The 14,870-nt window shown below is 39.0% G+C and overlaps 1 protein-coding gene across 4 annotated transcripts; it reads right to left on the minus strand.

Annotated features, from left to right (window-relative positions):
- Nucleotides 1-815: 815 nt before the first annotated feature.
- LOC124870105 (ATP-dependent zinc metalloprotease YME1L1-like) lies at nt 816-14,612 on the minus strand. Of its 4 annotated transcripts, none has more exons than XM_047368600.1 (18): nt 14,400-14,612; nt 13,902-14,036; nt 10,340-10,511; nt 10,019-10,117; nt 9,731-9,840; nt 7,288-7,438; nt 7,100-7,183; nt 6,715-6,867; nt 6,458-6,610; nt 5,567-5,699; nt 5,296-5,358; nt 5,084-5,196; nt 4,177-4,332; nt 3,944-4,095; nt 3,721-3,847; nt 3,530-3,603; nt 3,361-3,447; nt 816-3,277 (listed from the first exon to the last, which is right to left on the minus strand). In XM_047368600.1, exons 1-18 carry the CDS (start codon nt 14,433-14,435, stop codon nt 3,134-3,136), a joined length of 2,142 nt encoding a protein of 713 aa, XP_047224556.1. In that variant the 5' UTR covers nt 14,436-14,612; the 3' UTR covers nt 816-3,133. The 4 variants fall into 4 exon arrangements, with proteins under 4 accessions (XP_047224556.1, XP_047224555.1, XP_047224557.1 ...); XM_047368599.1 differs by having other exon boundaries at nt 6,715-6,888; nt 14,400-14,611; XM_047368601.1 differs by lacking the exon at nt 14,400-14,612 and adding an exon at nt 12,022-12,159 and having other exon boundaries at nt 6,715-6,888; nt 13,902-14,035.
- Between the last annotated feature and the right edge of the window lie 258 nt (nt 14,613-14,870).

The raw sequence follows: 14,870 nt of genomic DNA on the forward strand, positions 1-14,870 counted from the left end.
TTGAGTTCACTTTTTGTTCATCCTGAATAGTGAACATTTTAGGTGGAATTGAAGAACAGGTGCTGTACAGTTGAGCAGGCATTACAAAGAACATTATTTAACACATTATTGTTAGAGGTTCTATCTACAGTATCTGAATCCTGAAGGGCCCCTTTTTGCAACATTCATGTTGCCATGGAAATACGTTATCTGAGAGATAAGCTATCTCGTCTCAGAGGTGAAACCAGAAAGCCATACAACAATACACCCACTGAGTCTTAATAGACGCCTTGTCTGATGCTCTCTTCTAATCACAACTCACCCTAACCATAAGCACTTGTTCACAATCCTGTTATTATGCCAATTTCATTTATTGGGGGAGGTAAAAGGTAATGGCAGAACTATCATTTCTTGACATACTGAAGCCAGTGACTCATTGATGCAACTGCTGCTTTGGGTTTTGATCTGTTAAGTACGGGTTTGGACATTTCCCTTGCTTCAGCACAGGATCATGGTGAAACATCCAGCTTGGCAGCGATTGGCTCAAGTCACAAGAAATGTCCTGACAATATGATCTCCTGTGTTGTGTCATTTTAGGTAACTCTGCTATAGGTAGGGTGGGGTATATTTTAATAATGAAAAAAAAAACATAACTGAAATCAGTTTGATTATTGCTTAGCCTTCTTACATTAGGTGTGATGGGTGTGCTCTTTTGGTCATTTTTTTCTGGTCCAACCATTGTATATTTACTATTTTTAAAAAGACAAAAAAAAAACTAGGATTTTTTTTGATAAACAAAAAAATGGAGCTATAGTTTCACAAAAAGAAATCAGCCATTTTCCCATTTTTAAAAAGATTTTATTTGGAATTTCTTATTTATTTCTGCTGCACATAACCAGTTGTTATCACACTGTGAAAGAGCTTTACTGTGGGGAGGCATTCAAAGTGTACACAGCATAAAAGCATTCCTATACATTTATATACAGGTTTCCCACCACTGACTCATATGTACATGCCAAGCAACGCTAAGAGTTCAATAAGCAGAGCAAATGTTTAAAACTGAGGCCAAGGTAAAGAAAATGTTGCTAACTCTTATGATTATTCTTTAAATAATGGTGTGTTCTAAACTTTGACTAAGCCCTTAGTTTCATCAGACATGAACCACGAAAACAGGTAAATAAATTAAAAGTGTTCCCAGAGTCAAGGATGTTGCTTCCCAGTTGAGTTTCTTAAAGCCTAACATGTTTTTATTGCTGCAGTGCAACTTCTCTGCACAGAACATATATTAGACCTATCTGCAGAAGCAAATGTGAGCAGATTTCTCTGCAAAGAAAAACACAAAGCTGCTCTTTTGGTTTGTCTTCACTCCACACATTTGTAATTACAAGAAAACTAACGTTTCACTCAGAGGCTTTCCAAAAGCAGAACTAAATAAATAAGGATAATTTCGACTCTAAAATTAGAAAATAAAGTGCACACACAGTAATGCACTGGAAAATAAATGGCTCATTATACATTCACCCAAAGGCCGCCTTTACAAAAGAGCAACAGAAACCCGTGGAGAGGGGCACAGCAAGGAAATGAGAATTATTTATGAAGTCTCCTCTTAAACCCCAAGAAACCGATGGAAAACATGCTCAATAATGTATTTGTATCATTGCCTGACCCATTTAACATCATAACAAAATGATTTGGGTTTACAGTGGCTCCCAAAGTGTTAACTTTGACATTCTCTTCCAGAAAAAAAATGATGGTTTATCCATTTCTAGTTTAAATTCATGTTTGATTTCCTCCAACTAATTAATACAGGAACCCGAGCAATGTGCTTAACATATAGGGGTTGATAGATTGGATGGCAACTCTGGAAAAGACGTGGGAAAAATTATTCCATTAGATTCTTTTTTTTAAAGTAGTAGCATAATCTCACGTTGAAGATAGTTTTAGATAATTCATGACGACATTTATCTATCAAGAAAATACCCAAACAAAATCGTTCATGGCATAAATATCAATACCCCAACAATCCTCTGTTATTTAATACATATTAAAACATGACTTTCTGTTTACCTGGGGTCTAAATATAAGGTGATACTGATGCCTTTTAGCCACAAGGCTGGACAAGGATCAACGTTTATCCTGCCACTATGCAGAGAGCAGGATGTGGAAGATCTCCAAAGCTTACTGTTAGAGAACTGAAGCAAAGAGCACAATGTACCCTGTCACCATCTTCAACCAGGTTTAGTGTGAAATAATGGATGATTATGTGAAAAAGCATCTCATGTCCATTATAAAGTATGGTGGGGGATGTGTGATACTCTGGACCTGTTTCTATTCCAAAGGCCCTGGGAACCTTATTAAGAGTTCATAGCATCATGAACTCATAGAACCTCCAGATTTCAAATAATAAAAAAAGAATCTGTTGGCTTCTACCAGCAACCTGCAAATGGGTCATCATTGGGTCTTGAAACAGGGGAATGAACCCAAAATGGCTGACTTATTAAAGGGAAACGCATACAATGTCCTACAAGTTTTTCTACTTTAAGTACCTGGATGTTTGTGGTTCTATTTCCTATGGGAGAAAAACATGGAAGCATGTGGTTGAAAAAAGACAAATACTTTTTGTGGTCCCTAACAGTTTTCAATATTGTGGAGATTTTAATGTTTATATCTATTTTGAAAGGCCTTGAATCAGCAAAAAAAATTTACTTCAAATGATAATACAAATAAAAATATCTATCTGTATCAACCACGTACGTCAGGCAATGCTACAGAGGAAGAAGGGGTTCTGAATTACTGACAAAAGGAGGTTGTAAAGAGCATTGATAGCCGCGGTTCTCACAAGTTAAAGCAGATTTTTCTTTTACAATTTTCAAGGCAAGATTATGCCCCCCCTATTTTATTTTAAGGCTTTTCACACGTCGTTACCAGAAGGGCCAAATAAATGTGTCTGCATCTGTAAATCTGTGCAGCATAAATCTGCTTACATCGTAACGCACATATCAGCATTACTTGTTTGGGAGATTCCATGAAATCATGTGGATATAAAGAGGAGCACTGTTTAAAAGGAGACACTGGATGGATGGATTTGTCTCTGATCCCATTCTCTTTCAAATTCACCCCGGGCCCCACCTATTTATGTTCCTCCCTGCTTGTTTTATCTGGTCTCCAGGGTTTTGCCCTCCACCACCAGCTGAATCTCTTTGGCGTCCAGTGTCTCATACATGAGCAGAGCATCTGCCAGGTTCTTGTGCTCCTTGGCGTGGGACTTTAACAGGGCTTTGGCACGCTCATAGGAGTCCTGAAGGCAGGAGGAGAACAGGTGTTACAAAAGGATTACAGGAGCAGACGAGGTTCTCATGTTTAGATATGATCAAGGCAGACCTTCAGAAGAACCCTGACTTCATGCTCCACAGCGGCTTGTGTCTCTGGACTTTGTCTCGTCAGGTCAGAGTAGGTCATCACACCTAACTGAGAGACGGGGAGGAAGAGTCAGAACATAAATCAGCACAACTATTTTTCTACTATCATTTTCAGGTTTTGTTCAGATTACCTTCTCACACATCCCATATCTGGTCACCATCATCTTCGCAATCTTGGTAGCACTGTCAAAGTCACTTGATGCTCCTTAAAAAAAAACCAGCAACATACTCTCTATCAGTGTTTGTTTTCGTTACGCAGAAACATCCATATTATTCTACACTTTACTTTTTTCACTCACCCATTAAGGGCTCCGTATCATACCTGTTGTGATGTTCTCATGGCCAAATATGATCTCCTCTGCTACACGACCGCCCATACTGACATCCATCTGAGCCAGAAGCTGAGAACGAGTCTCGCTCCACCTGTCGTTCTCTGGAAGCATGGACACCTGGAAGATGGGGACGATGTAAAATATTTACCCTACAGTAAAGACAGGTTACTGCCCCATAATGCAAAGTTAAAAATTAGATCTAGATTTCCCTACATGTCCAAGACTTGGGCCTCTGGGCATGATTGTAGCCTTGTTGATCGGCATGGCATCTTTGGTGTAATACGCGACGATGGCGTGACCAGATTCATGAAAAGCCGTGATAAGCTTGTTCTTGTTGTCTATTTCTGCACTCCGTCTCTCGGGGCCTTGAAGAAAAGAGGAGAAAGAGGATTACACTGTTTCTAGGAGCTGGAACATCAGGACACCACCAGCAAAGTTTTACACACCCATCAGAATTTTGTCTTTAGCAAACTCCAGCTCCTTCATAGTGACCATGTCTTTGCCATCAACTGCTGCCTTCAGGGCGGCCTGGTTGACCAGATTTTCCAGATCGGCGCCAGAGAATCCAACTGTCCCTCTGGCAATAACATTGGCCTCAATGGCTGCGGAAATAACAGAACAGTAGTCATGGAAATAATTTGGCTGCAGTAGTAGTAGTTTTGTTGAAATGGTTTATCTCACAATATCACAGTATAAAATACCAGGGTGCACAGAAAGTGAACACACACTGCCTTACAAAAGTACTCACATATTTGTTTTTATTTAAATTATTTCTGAGATTTTTTTGCATGCTTATGTATTCAGCCCTTCCAGCCCCACACACAGCATTTTACATGTGAGCCAAATAATTCTATTTTAGTCTCATCTGCACATCATTCCTCATGTTTGCTGTGTCCCCTAAACTGTGACAGGACTGCTTCTGCTTTCTTTCAACAATGTCCTTATTCTTGCAAATAAAGGCCAGATATGTTCAGCACACAACTAATAGCTGTCCTGTGAACAGAACCTGACACTTGATGTGGATCTCTGCAGCTCCTCCAGAGTTACCACGGGCCTCTTGGCTGCTTCTCTCAAGTGCTTCTTGCCACCCTTTAGGTTTAACCCAGTAGGTTTTTCAATTTTTAGATGATGGCCTGAACAGAACTCTGTGAGATGTTCAACACTTGGGATATTGTTTTATAACCCAACCCTGCTTTAAACATCTCCACAGCTTTATCCTGGTTCCGCTGGGTTCCTTGGTCTTCATGAATTTTAAGAGGTATTCATCATTTTGCAAGGCATTGAATTCACTGAAAGATGACTGGTATTTCAGTTGACTGTAATAACACAGGACTAACAATGCTGACGGCTCACCTGGATCTACTTTAATCTTCTTCAGGTACCAGTTGAGAATCTCTGTCCGTCCCTTCACATCGGGTTTTGGTACAGTCACCTGCATGTCAAAACGCCCTGGGCGGATCAGCGCACTACAAAGACGAACACAGAAACAGTATAATCGTACGGCTCTGCAGCACAGCTTTGACTAGAACCTTGAGTGCTGAAGTAGCCGATGAGATAAAACGTACTTATCCAGAGCCTCTGGGAAGTTCGTTGCTCCAATGATGATCACCCCCTCATTTGGTTTAAACCTATAAAAACAGCCAGTCAGTGTCTCCACATGTCTGCAGAGGCACATGGTGCTGTCTGAACTACAAGAACTGCTTTCTGATTGGTTTGAATAAATGCTTAGTCTGGACCCTGCAAGGATGGAATGCTTCTTGAATATGATCTAGTTTTACAATTAAAATGAAAAACGAGCCAAAAAACATTTCTCAAACAGACTGTTTCCAAGGTTACCCGTCCATCTCAGCAAGCAGCTGGTTGATGGTCTGTCTGGAGTAAGGGTGCATAGGAGACTCAATCCTTTTTCCCCCCACACTGTCCAGTTCATCAATGAAGATCACGCATGGAGCATTAGCTTTTGCCTCCCCTGAGAAAACATTACATGTAAATTGTTTCAGTTTGTTCAGTTAGTGTTCTTCGATCTGAAGCCTCACTGTGAGTCCTCCAATCATACTTGTCATTAGCGAAGCCAAAAACCTCAGCATTTATCTCGTCTTTTTTCCAGAAGGAATTTGGCTCGTCCATGTAGGCAAATTCCAGTCCAGTCCAGACTGGACAGTGACACTGATGTTCATGTATCTTTCCGTTTATGATTGTGTTCTGTCCTGAACACCCTAACTACTTTCCTTTTAAAAGGATGTGAAAGTTTGCTTCAGATGAGTTTTGATGTTCATTTAACGTAAACAAATGACATAATTGAGCGTTCAAATAGGACAATGATCCCAAAATGAACATCAAAACTGACATTAAGCTTCGGAAATGGCCCTTTTTCTCAGCTAGGGTTAGGGTTAGAAACCGAGGGTTAGGGTGAGGGTTAAAACCCTTAGAAACCGAGGCTATGCAAGGAAATTTAATGAGATCTGCCATTTCTGATAGGAAAGGTGGTCAAATATCCAGCCAGAAACAACCATGTGATGGTTCCAAAAACTATGGTCAAGTTGCAACTTGTTTAAGGCCTGGATGTCACTGCATTTGTTGTCACTGCATTTGTTGTCACTGCATTTGTATGTAGTACAATTATTCCAGCGTCAAAAAAGAACAGCACAGATGTATCAACTAATATGATGAGAGTATGGGAATGTCTGAGCAGAGCTGTACGCTCCCAAAGAAGGAAAAACTACCTACTGAACAGGTTCCTGATGCGACTTGCTCCAACACCAACAAACATCTCATCGAACTCTGAACCAGAGGCATAGTAAAACGGCACATCAGCCTCTCCGGCCACTGCTCTGGCCAGCAGAGTCTTTCCAGTCCCTGGAGGACCAACAAGCAGAACACCTAAAATGAAGAGAGAGGGAAGAGAAGTAAAAAAAAACAAAAATACAATAGATGCCAGAACATAGCTCCATATGAAGATGTGCAGCTGTTAAAAAGCAGCCCACCCTTTGGCAGCTTTCCTCCGAGGACTGTGAACTTTTGTGGGTTCTTCAGGAACTCCACCACCTCCTGGAGCTCATTTTTTGCTTCTTCGACCCCTTTCACATGCTCAAAGGTCACATTTTTCATCTGCACTGGGTCCACAGCGGAGTCCAGGCCTGTTGTTGTTCGGAAGCGTACTGTCCATAAATGTTAGATTAAAGTTGACTACAGTACAGTAACATGACCTAGTCAGAGCAGCAAGTGGACCAGTTTTAGTTACAGTTAAAGCTTCATGGAAAATATTTATACAGGTTTAAACCAATCAAGGTATTAAAATATTATTCTTTTGGAAGTAATTTAATTAAATTTCACATAATTGAAAAGAAAGGAGGAGAGGAAGGCATTTACCTGATATGAAAGGAGTCTTAGAGATGCCATAGAGCCCGACCAGAAGCAGCACCAGCAGGATTAGACGGGTTCTCCTCAGAGAGTCTGGATCATCACAACATAACAAAACGTACAACAGAACCACTTCAATTCAGATAATCAAATACCTGCTGAAATATTCTCCTGATTGGATTTGTATTAAAACCTGCCTTGAGTGCGCTGTGTCAGGGCTTGAGCTTTGAGGAAACCCTCGGCGAAGCCCCTCTTGAAAGCCTCCTGCTGTCCATCAGGTATGTTCTTGTTCTTCAGCAGACCGTTGAGGCTTTCAGCGTCCATCCCCTTATCGCGTGTAAGGAAGCCCTGCAGAAAAAAAACAAGACTACTCAGCAGTATCCACAAATAAATAACAATTCAAAGATAAATACGGTGGGAGTGTAAGCAACCAGATTCAGACTGAAACACCTAGTGCTGATGATCCAGGTTCTACTATGACTTGTTTTGAGTGATTGTGTAACCCCATCAATGATCCCAAAAATAAAAAAAAACATCTACAACGGCTTTCAAACATATTCACACTGCTTCAACTTTCTCACATTTTGTCACATCATGTACAAAAACTCTTAATTTGACAGCTGTGTGGCTATTATGGATAAACATGCAGTGCAATGAAAAAAGATTTCCGCTGGATGGTAGCCTGAATAGATCATTTTCAGATATTTACTTTTGTGAGATGTTGGGACCACAGCCATGGATTTCAACATTAAAACTCCGGTACAAACTTTTTTGGAACTTTCAAATTAAATTGCATTTAACCGACTTTCAGCACAACTTCAGAAGGAGGAAATAGGATAAGTGCAGACTTCCTGTGATGTCACTGCCCAAATAAAAGCACCGCTCTTGCTACATCCTGCCTCTTCCACGCCGGTGTTCATCGGGATAGAAAGAGACAAGCGTGTTAATGTCTCTTTGCTGGCAAACAGACATAACCTCTTCAACTGGATCCAAGGGTGTCATAAGATCACACGATCATATGCACTAAGTTAAGTACTGATGAATTACTGTTGAAAGAATCCAGTATTCATTCATAAAAAGGGGTCAATTAAGGTATAAGCATTGGTTACTTTCTCTCTGAGGCCTCCAGAAGCAAACTGTCCCAGAGAAGTCCCCAGTAGAGACGCTGTCTCTACAAGTCGAGTGAAGCGGTTCTCCCTGCCTGAGAGAAGGACAACAGGAGCCGCATCACCGTAGTTATGTAATGACGTGCAGTTTGGCCGGCCGACAGAACAGCCGCCACTCCCCACAGCTAAGGAGGTTAGCTAACCGTTTAAAGACTGTGGACGTTTCTTCAAACTTCGCCGCCTTGGACAACGTTCCTCACCACAGTTCATGAGGTTAAGTGTTTGGGCAAAATATAGAAGTGATTTAGATTGAAATAATCTAAACGTTTTCCATTTTATGAAGTTTGGTTGTGTGTTCTTTGTTTGTATGTTTTTAAAGTTAAGACAAACTTTATTAAAGGGTGATTTTAAACATCATAACGCGCCGTCCGCGCTTATGCGTTTTAACTCTTTTATTGACGGTATTTTTAAAGGTGTGTGTTTGATTCTGGTGCTAAGCTAGCAGCTTCTTTGTTAGCTCAACTGCTAACAGGTGAGGACATGTGCTTGCTGCCAAATAATATTTAACAGAAAGGTTGGTTTTCAATCCAGTAAATAATGCGTCCCTAACATCATTTTACTAAATTTGATAATCAAGTAAACACTATTAAGCCCCATTTCTCCAGAAAGATTTGGCTCTTTTCCAAAATACGTCCTTAAATGTTTTACCATTCCCTTAATAATATTTCTTTAAATATTATTTTAATAAATAAAGGCAGCTAATTAAACACCGTTGAGAATTAGTCATCCAGAAGGTTGGTTTTATTCAGCAGATCATTCTTTAAAACATTATTTTATTAAATAATATTTTATCTGATCTTGCATTGTGAATGGTTATCTAAGTTGGTTCCAAAACTAACTTAACTTCACTTCCAGATTCTTCAAGATAATCCTTGGTTCTCAAACAAACATTGCATGGTAATGTTGCATTATTCTTTTTGGTCATGATTTCCAATAATCTTTAATCAACTTGTTTATATTGTACATAGCCCATTAGTCTTCATTATTCTTTAATTCTGCTTTGTAGCTTAGTTGGATTGTTTTAGCAAAGTAAAGAGTTTGTTGATTGAAATATGTTTGACTTTGAGTTGACTTATTTTTGTTAATAAATTCTTGTATTTTAAGAAATTGTGTGAATTCATTCCATGTGTGCAGAGTTTATGCTGTTCAATAATGTCAGAGCTCGTCTCACACCTTTCTATTCTGTCCTAATACCATCGCCTTACTGGGCTGGTATTCACAGGACAATCCTTAACAGACTGAAATATTATTTGATAAAATATTAATATTAAATAATATTCTCAGATTCATAATCCCAACAGAGAAAAGTTGGAAGCCACTTATTCTTCTGTCGGTTAACTACATAAGAACCCAATAAAACACCGACATTTGTAGATTTAATTTGACAAAATGTGGAAAAAAGTTCAACAGGGTTGGATATTTTACCAAGGCACTGTAGGAGTTTGCTTGGTCGGTGGATATCTTTCAAACCCACCTTTATAAAAGATGGTGTGATAGTCTCCGAGTCCACGGGCCGTTCGAAGGCCGACTGCACTCGTCTGGTTTTGCTCCTTAACGTTTTAAAGCCTCGGCTCTGAAACATCACTTGAAAACCCATAAAGTTGTGAACAAACAAACTGAGTTTTTACACTAGACAGGAACACACAATCTGGATTTAAAATATGACAACAGGAGTTTATAACTGATCAAATTACCTATTAATCTCTTAGTCTGTATTTTATAGTAATAAAACTACTCATAGATGCATCTAATCAGCAATTACCTGGCCAGTGTTTTAGCTCTGTGCAGACTGTCTGAAGAGGTGACAGGTGCTTGTTTGAGAAAACAGGAGTCATCAGGGGCCCAGGGCCCATCGAAAAGCCTGAGTAAAAGAGAGAAAAAAACAGCAGTCGGTTAATTGTGACATAAACAGGAGAGTAGAACACAAACATGTCCAAAACATGAATGATAATATTCATTTTTCATCTGTTCATTTCACAGATGTTAATAATCAGTAGAAAAACAGTTAAGTAGAGGTCTGCTGATGCCAGAGAACCAGCCAAAGACAATAGACATTATTCAAAATAAAGCCGCTCATTTTCACCGTGCTTATTGTGGAAGAAGGAGTGAGAGGAAAGATGCGAGGTCCTCCATGCTGACGGGGACACTTCCTGTGGGTTCAAGCGTGGCAACACATGGTTCACTAGCTCATCCAGCTGCTGTTTTCCAAGGTCAGAAAGACCGAGCTCCCACAGGTTCCACATCGACAGCGCATACTGATACGCAGACATGTACAGAAGACAAAATGTATGTTAAGCTCTGTAACATTTGGTGCACAATGTTTTAATTGATACAAGGAGTTCAGAGCTCAAAAGAGTGAAAATTACAAAAATGTATATCTATGAACCAATCTAAAAGAATAGTACCAACAGAATTCATATCTCAACTCAAAACAAAGTTTGACAGAGATTCAGAATCGTTATTAAGAGTTTGACAAATTACTTTACACTGAATATTTTCTCACATTTAGATTAATTAAACATCTTTTTCTGGCTTTAAGACACACCAAACCAACCTGATTCAAGAGGCTAAAGAAAATTAGCATCTCTAATAACAATGTTGCAAGAAATAAAAAAAACTGATTTTATTTCAGACTAATCAGATGTTCATTCTTGCCTTTGGAAATTATCAGCCCTTTTTATGCAATGTATGAGAGCTGTAACTCATAGCCCCATTTCCACAGAAAGCCCCAGGATTAAAAGTCCCAGATTTTTTTACCCAGATAAAAAGAATAACAGGGAATTGTGCATGTTCTGTTTCCATTGTTCAGAAAGGTCACAGACCATTTATTTAAATCAGCCTAATGACGTATGGGTAAGTTGTGAAGACAACTGCACTATACCTTCATTCCAGAAGATGGCATTACTCCTTCACTCCGTTTAAAACACAATTTGCGAATAAATATATATTTTTGTTTTAACTGATAAATAATAGATAATGAGCAGCTTTAGAGTTATACAGTTGATTAATGCCTTCCATTATTCCTTAAGTTGCTCTGGATCCATTACCAACCTGCTTCTGGCCACAGTTAGCCCTTTAAGGCTAATTCTAATTGCACCTCATTCATGTACTACAGCTTTCTGTTGCTTTGCTTTTTTATTGACATACAAAATGAAGCAATGCATAAAGATGTTTGCATAAAGCGTTGTCAACAGCAGGTCACAACACAAGATAAGCACTCCAAAATGTCCACTCATGTTAAAAAAAAAGAAAGGTCTTTGGCCTTTTGGCTCTCTTTATGTGAACAAACATTCTCATTGACGAAGTTTACCAAAACCAGGTATAAGTTCTGTTTCACAGATGATCATGCGTCAGCTTTTCTTCACATTTGTGCCTCAAACTTTCAACCTGACTTAAAAGCTCTCGTTAAAGCTCAACCAAAACACGATTTCTTACACTGAACAAGTGAAAAGAACTAAAGAGACACCAAATGAGATAGTTTCAATTCAAATGTAGGCATGGGACACTTTAATTTTTCTCAAGCCTTTTCTCACAGATCAGTGACCGACAATTCTCATTTTATTTCATTTCGGACAATTTTACATTTTGTGTTTTGTAAAATCCCATTTGGATTGCTAAATCATAACATATACTCTTACTAGTCTTACCACTAGTAAAAACGATGCTAGTTACTGTTTTCAAGGATATTTGAGTTCAACAAACCTACATTCTCGCTTAAAAACATCTTAAAATTTTATTCGGGGCCACAGAAACCGCATTATTTACATTCCACCATCGTCCGCCATTGTTGCGCGAGCTCGACCAATCCGCTTCGACCTGCAGTGAATCATGGGAAATTGTGGATCACGGACAATCACGGAGTATTTCACTGTCGCGCCGGGGCTGCTGTCGTATTCCGATCTACTGGAAGTAACAAAAGTTAATGAATGATAAAACTGAAGTGGTAAAAACAGGGGCGCTAAAATCAAGGCAGTGAATGAAAACAGACAATGTTAAATTTGATAAGCTTAATAACATTAATATTTACCATGTTATCATTTTATAGACCTCCAAATTCACAGATTCTAATTTTCACAGAGGCAAAATTAATCACATGTTGGTTTTTACTGCACTCAGTTTTACCATGTTCAGTATTTGACACCTTGAATTAATTTCAGGTTAATTTTTGTTACTTTGACCCCTTGTAGTTGCTTTACAACTACATGATTCATTTACAATAACTACTAAACAATGGAGTTCACACTTCACTAAGTAAGGTTTACATGTATATATTTTTTTTTTTATATGGAAGGAAAAATTAAAGTGCTCCGATTGTCGATACTCTATTAACATATTTTTCTTATACAACTGTGGCCAAACTGTTTATCATTAATGCATAGATCAACTTAAAACGTTAAAAAGTTTTGGTGAAAAATATTCAGTTTTATTTTTTGGTACTTGTAGTTATTCACCACATGCCTACTAAACGCTTTATACTCACTTCCAGCCGCCACAAACAGATAACCGGTATTGGAAGTCCCAGAGCGCCGGGCCGAGATCAGGCAGCAGTTGATGGGGACGCCCCAGTCCAACCGCCCGGTTAGCTCCGAAAGAACATTTAAAGTAGGCTGATTCTCAATAAACTGACTGCACATATGAAGTCTACTTTCTGGCTTAGAACTACTTGTGACAAATTAATGCTATGAAAACAATTACACTTACGTGTGTCATTACCACAGCTGGTGGTGAAATGCCTCGTAGCATACAACCCCGCCCCTTTAACAATCCAGGGAAATCTGGTAAGACCTACTCCAGACCAGGACCTCATACCCGTGAAAGTAAAGCCCCGGGGAAAGTGAAATTACCCGGATAAATTTGTATCAAAACGTGCCCTGGGCTTTAAAAAGCCTGGGGCTTTCCATATGCGATGGAAGAGGGGGTAATGAAACTGACCATGAATATTTAATTTCTACAAAATTTAAACCTAAATTGTTTGAGCAATCATACCCACTGCAAAATATTCGAGGTTGCAGAAAAGAAAAGTCCAAACTCTCAGTGCAAGCCTGCAATAGTTTAGAATGTGATTAGTCTGAATACATGTTAAAAGAAGAAAAGAGGAATCACAACTTTATACTGGTTTACTAATTTAAACCAGGTCTGCACGATATTAGGAGCACATGCAATCACAAAATTAATAAATATTGAAATTTGAATTTTGGTCACAATCAACCCATATTTTCCTGCCCCCTTTTCTTTATTCCTCATCATCATCATTATGTCCCTTCCACCCACTGAGTTTTAGCATATTGATCACTAAAGTATGTCAGCTGTTCGCTTAAAGGGCATTGGACAAGTTAAATCTATTACTGGCATGCAAAGTGGGAATGAACGGGACTTGAAATAGCAAAATAGCATTTGCAACTATTGTCTGGCTTTAATGCAATTTATATATATTTCATTCTAGACCATAACTCAAGAAATAAAGTGTCAGGCAGATCTTACTGAAAGTTAATCAGACTCCAGTCAGATGATCAAAAACCTCTTTAAGCATAAGCTTGAAACGCAGATTATTATAACTGAATGCAAAGACAAAAGCCTGACGTCAGATGACATTTAAATAATTTAACATCACCCAGAGTTGTAGATTCTACCAGAGCCATGATTACCTCTGTACACTGTAGATCTGAATCTGGAACATGCTCCTTGTGTTTTCTTGACTTGCAGGTGGCACTGCTGCTGCTTCCCACTGAGCTCTTCAGGGGGTGAAGGATGTTGATGAGGTGACTGAGAGGCAGAGTCACCTGTGATGACGTGTATTCACAGTGATTATCAAACGCCATTTGTAAGAAGTAGTTTAATGTATTCTAGCTATTACTAAAGGTGCTGAAGCCAGGCTAAATAGTTTAGATTTAGATATCATCATCGTAGTGCAGAAAAATATAGACAACTGCTAAATAGTTTCCAATATCCACGCTTATTAGTTTTATTTAGAGTAAACACTGAGTGCAATGTGACAGTGCCCACCGATAGAAAGACAAACTAACGTGGTACAGCAGCAGTTTCATAAGATAAACAGCAGGGTCTGACCTAGCAAGCGAAGCGACCGGGGTAGGTCAGAAACAAAACAACAATGCTAATGCTAGCTCGGCCTGGTTGTCTCTTACCTGTGGCTGGACCGACATTGACAAGGAGAACATCATCCACTTATGTCCGCTACGGAAGCCTCGTTAGTCTGACTCACTTATATCACTGCCTCTGAAAGTTAAAAATGTCTGTTTGTTTCCCTCTGTTTTTCCGCAGCAGGCATAGCAAGTTCAACTGCGAACTTTAGCGGCGACGGCGGGGGAAGAAACCGGATTTAACGTCAAAAGCGTTACGGCTAAAATGGTCCCTGTTAAAAACTGTTACAATTAGTTCCGGTCGTTAATCTTTCTATGTTTATATGCATCCATTGGCTATGTTTAAATAACGTTTGTTTAAAAAGAATTACAAAAAAATGAATAAGAAGATTTTGGACTAGCTATTTGATAATGCAGAAAAGTGTCTTTTGGGCATTCATAACTAGATTTGTTCATAAACTGTAAGAGATAGGATATATTTTACAGAGCTTTTACAATGTTTGGTCCCGTGTAATA

Source organism: Girardinichthys multiradiatus, chromosome 6 (genome assembly GCF_021462225.1).
Source record: "Girardinichthys multiradiatus isolate DD_20200921_A chromosome 6, DD_fGirMul_XY1, whole genome shotgun sequence".
Classification (NCBI taxonomy): Eukaryota; Metazoa; Chordata; class Actinopteri; order Cyprinodontiformes; family Goodeidae; genus Girardinichthys; species Girardinichthys multiradiatus.

Coding starts and splice junctions, on each gene's coding strand:
- LOC124870105 (XM_047368599.1), bottom strand. CDS start 14,435: ATGATGTTCTCCTTGTCAATGTCGGTCCAGCCACAG. Junction 10,118..10,339: donor CTTCTTCCACAATAAGCACG/GTGAAAATGAGC, acceptor TCTTTTACTCAG/GCTTTTCGATGGGCCCTGGG. Junction 3,278..3,360: donor AAGTCAGGGTTCTTCTGAAG/GTCTGCCTTGAT, acceptor TCCTGCCTTCAG/GACTCCTATGAGCGTGCCAA.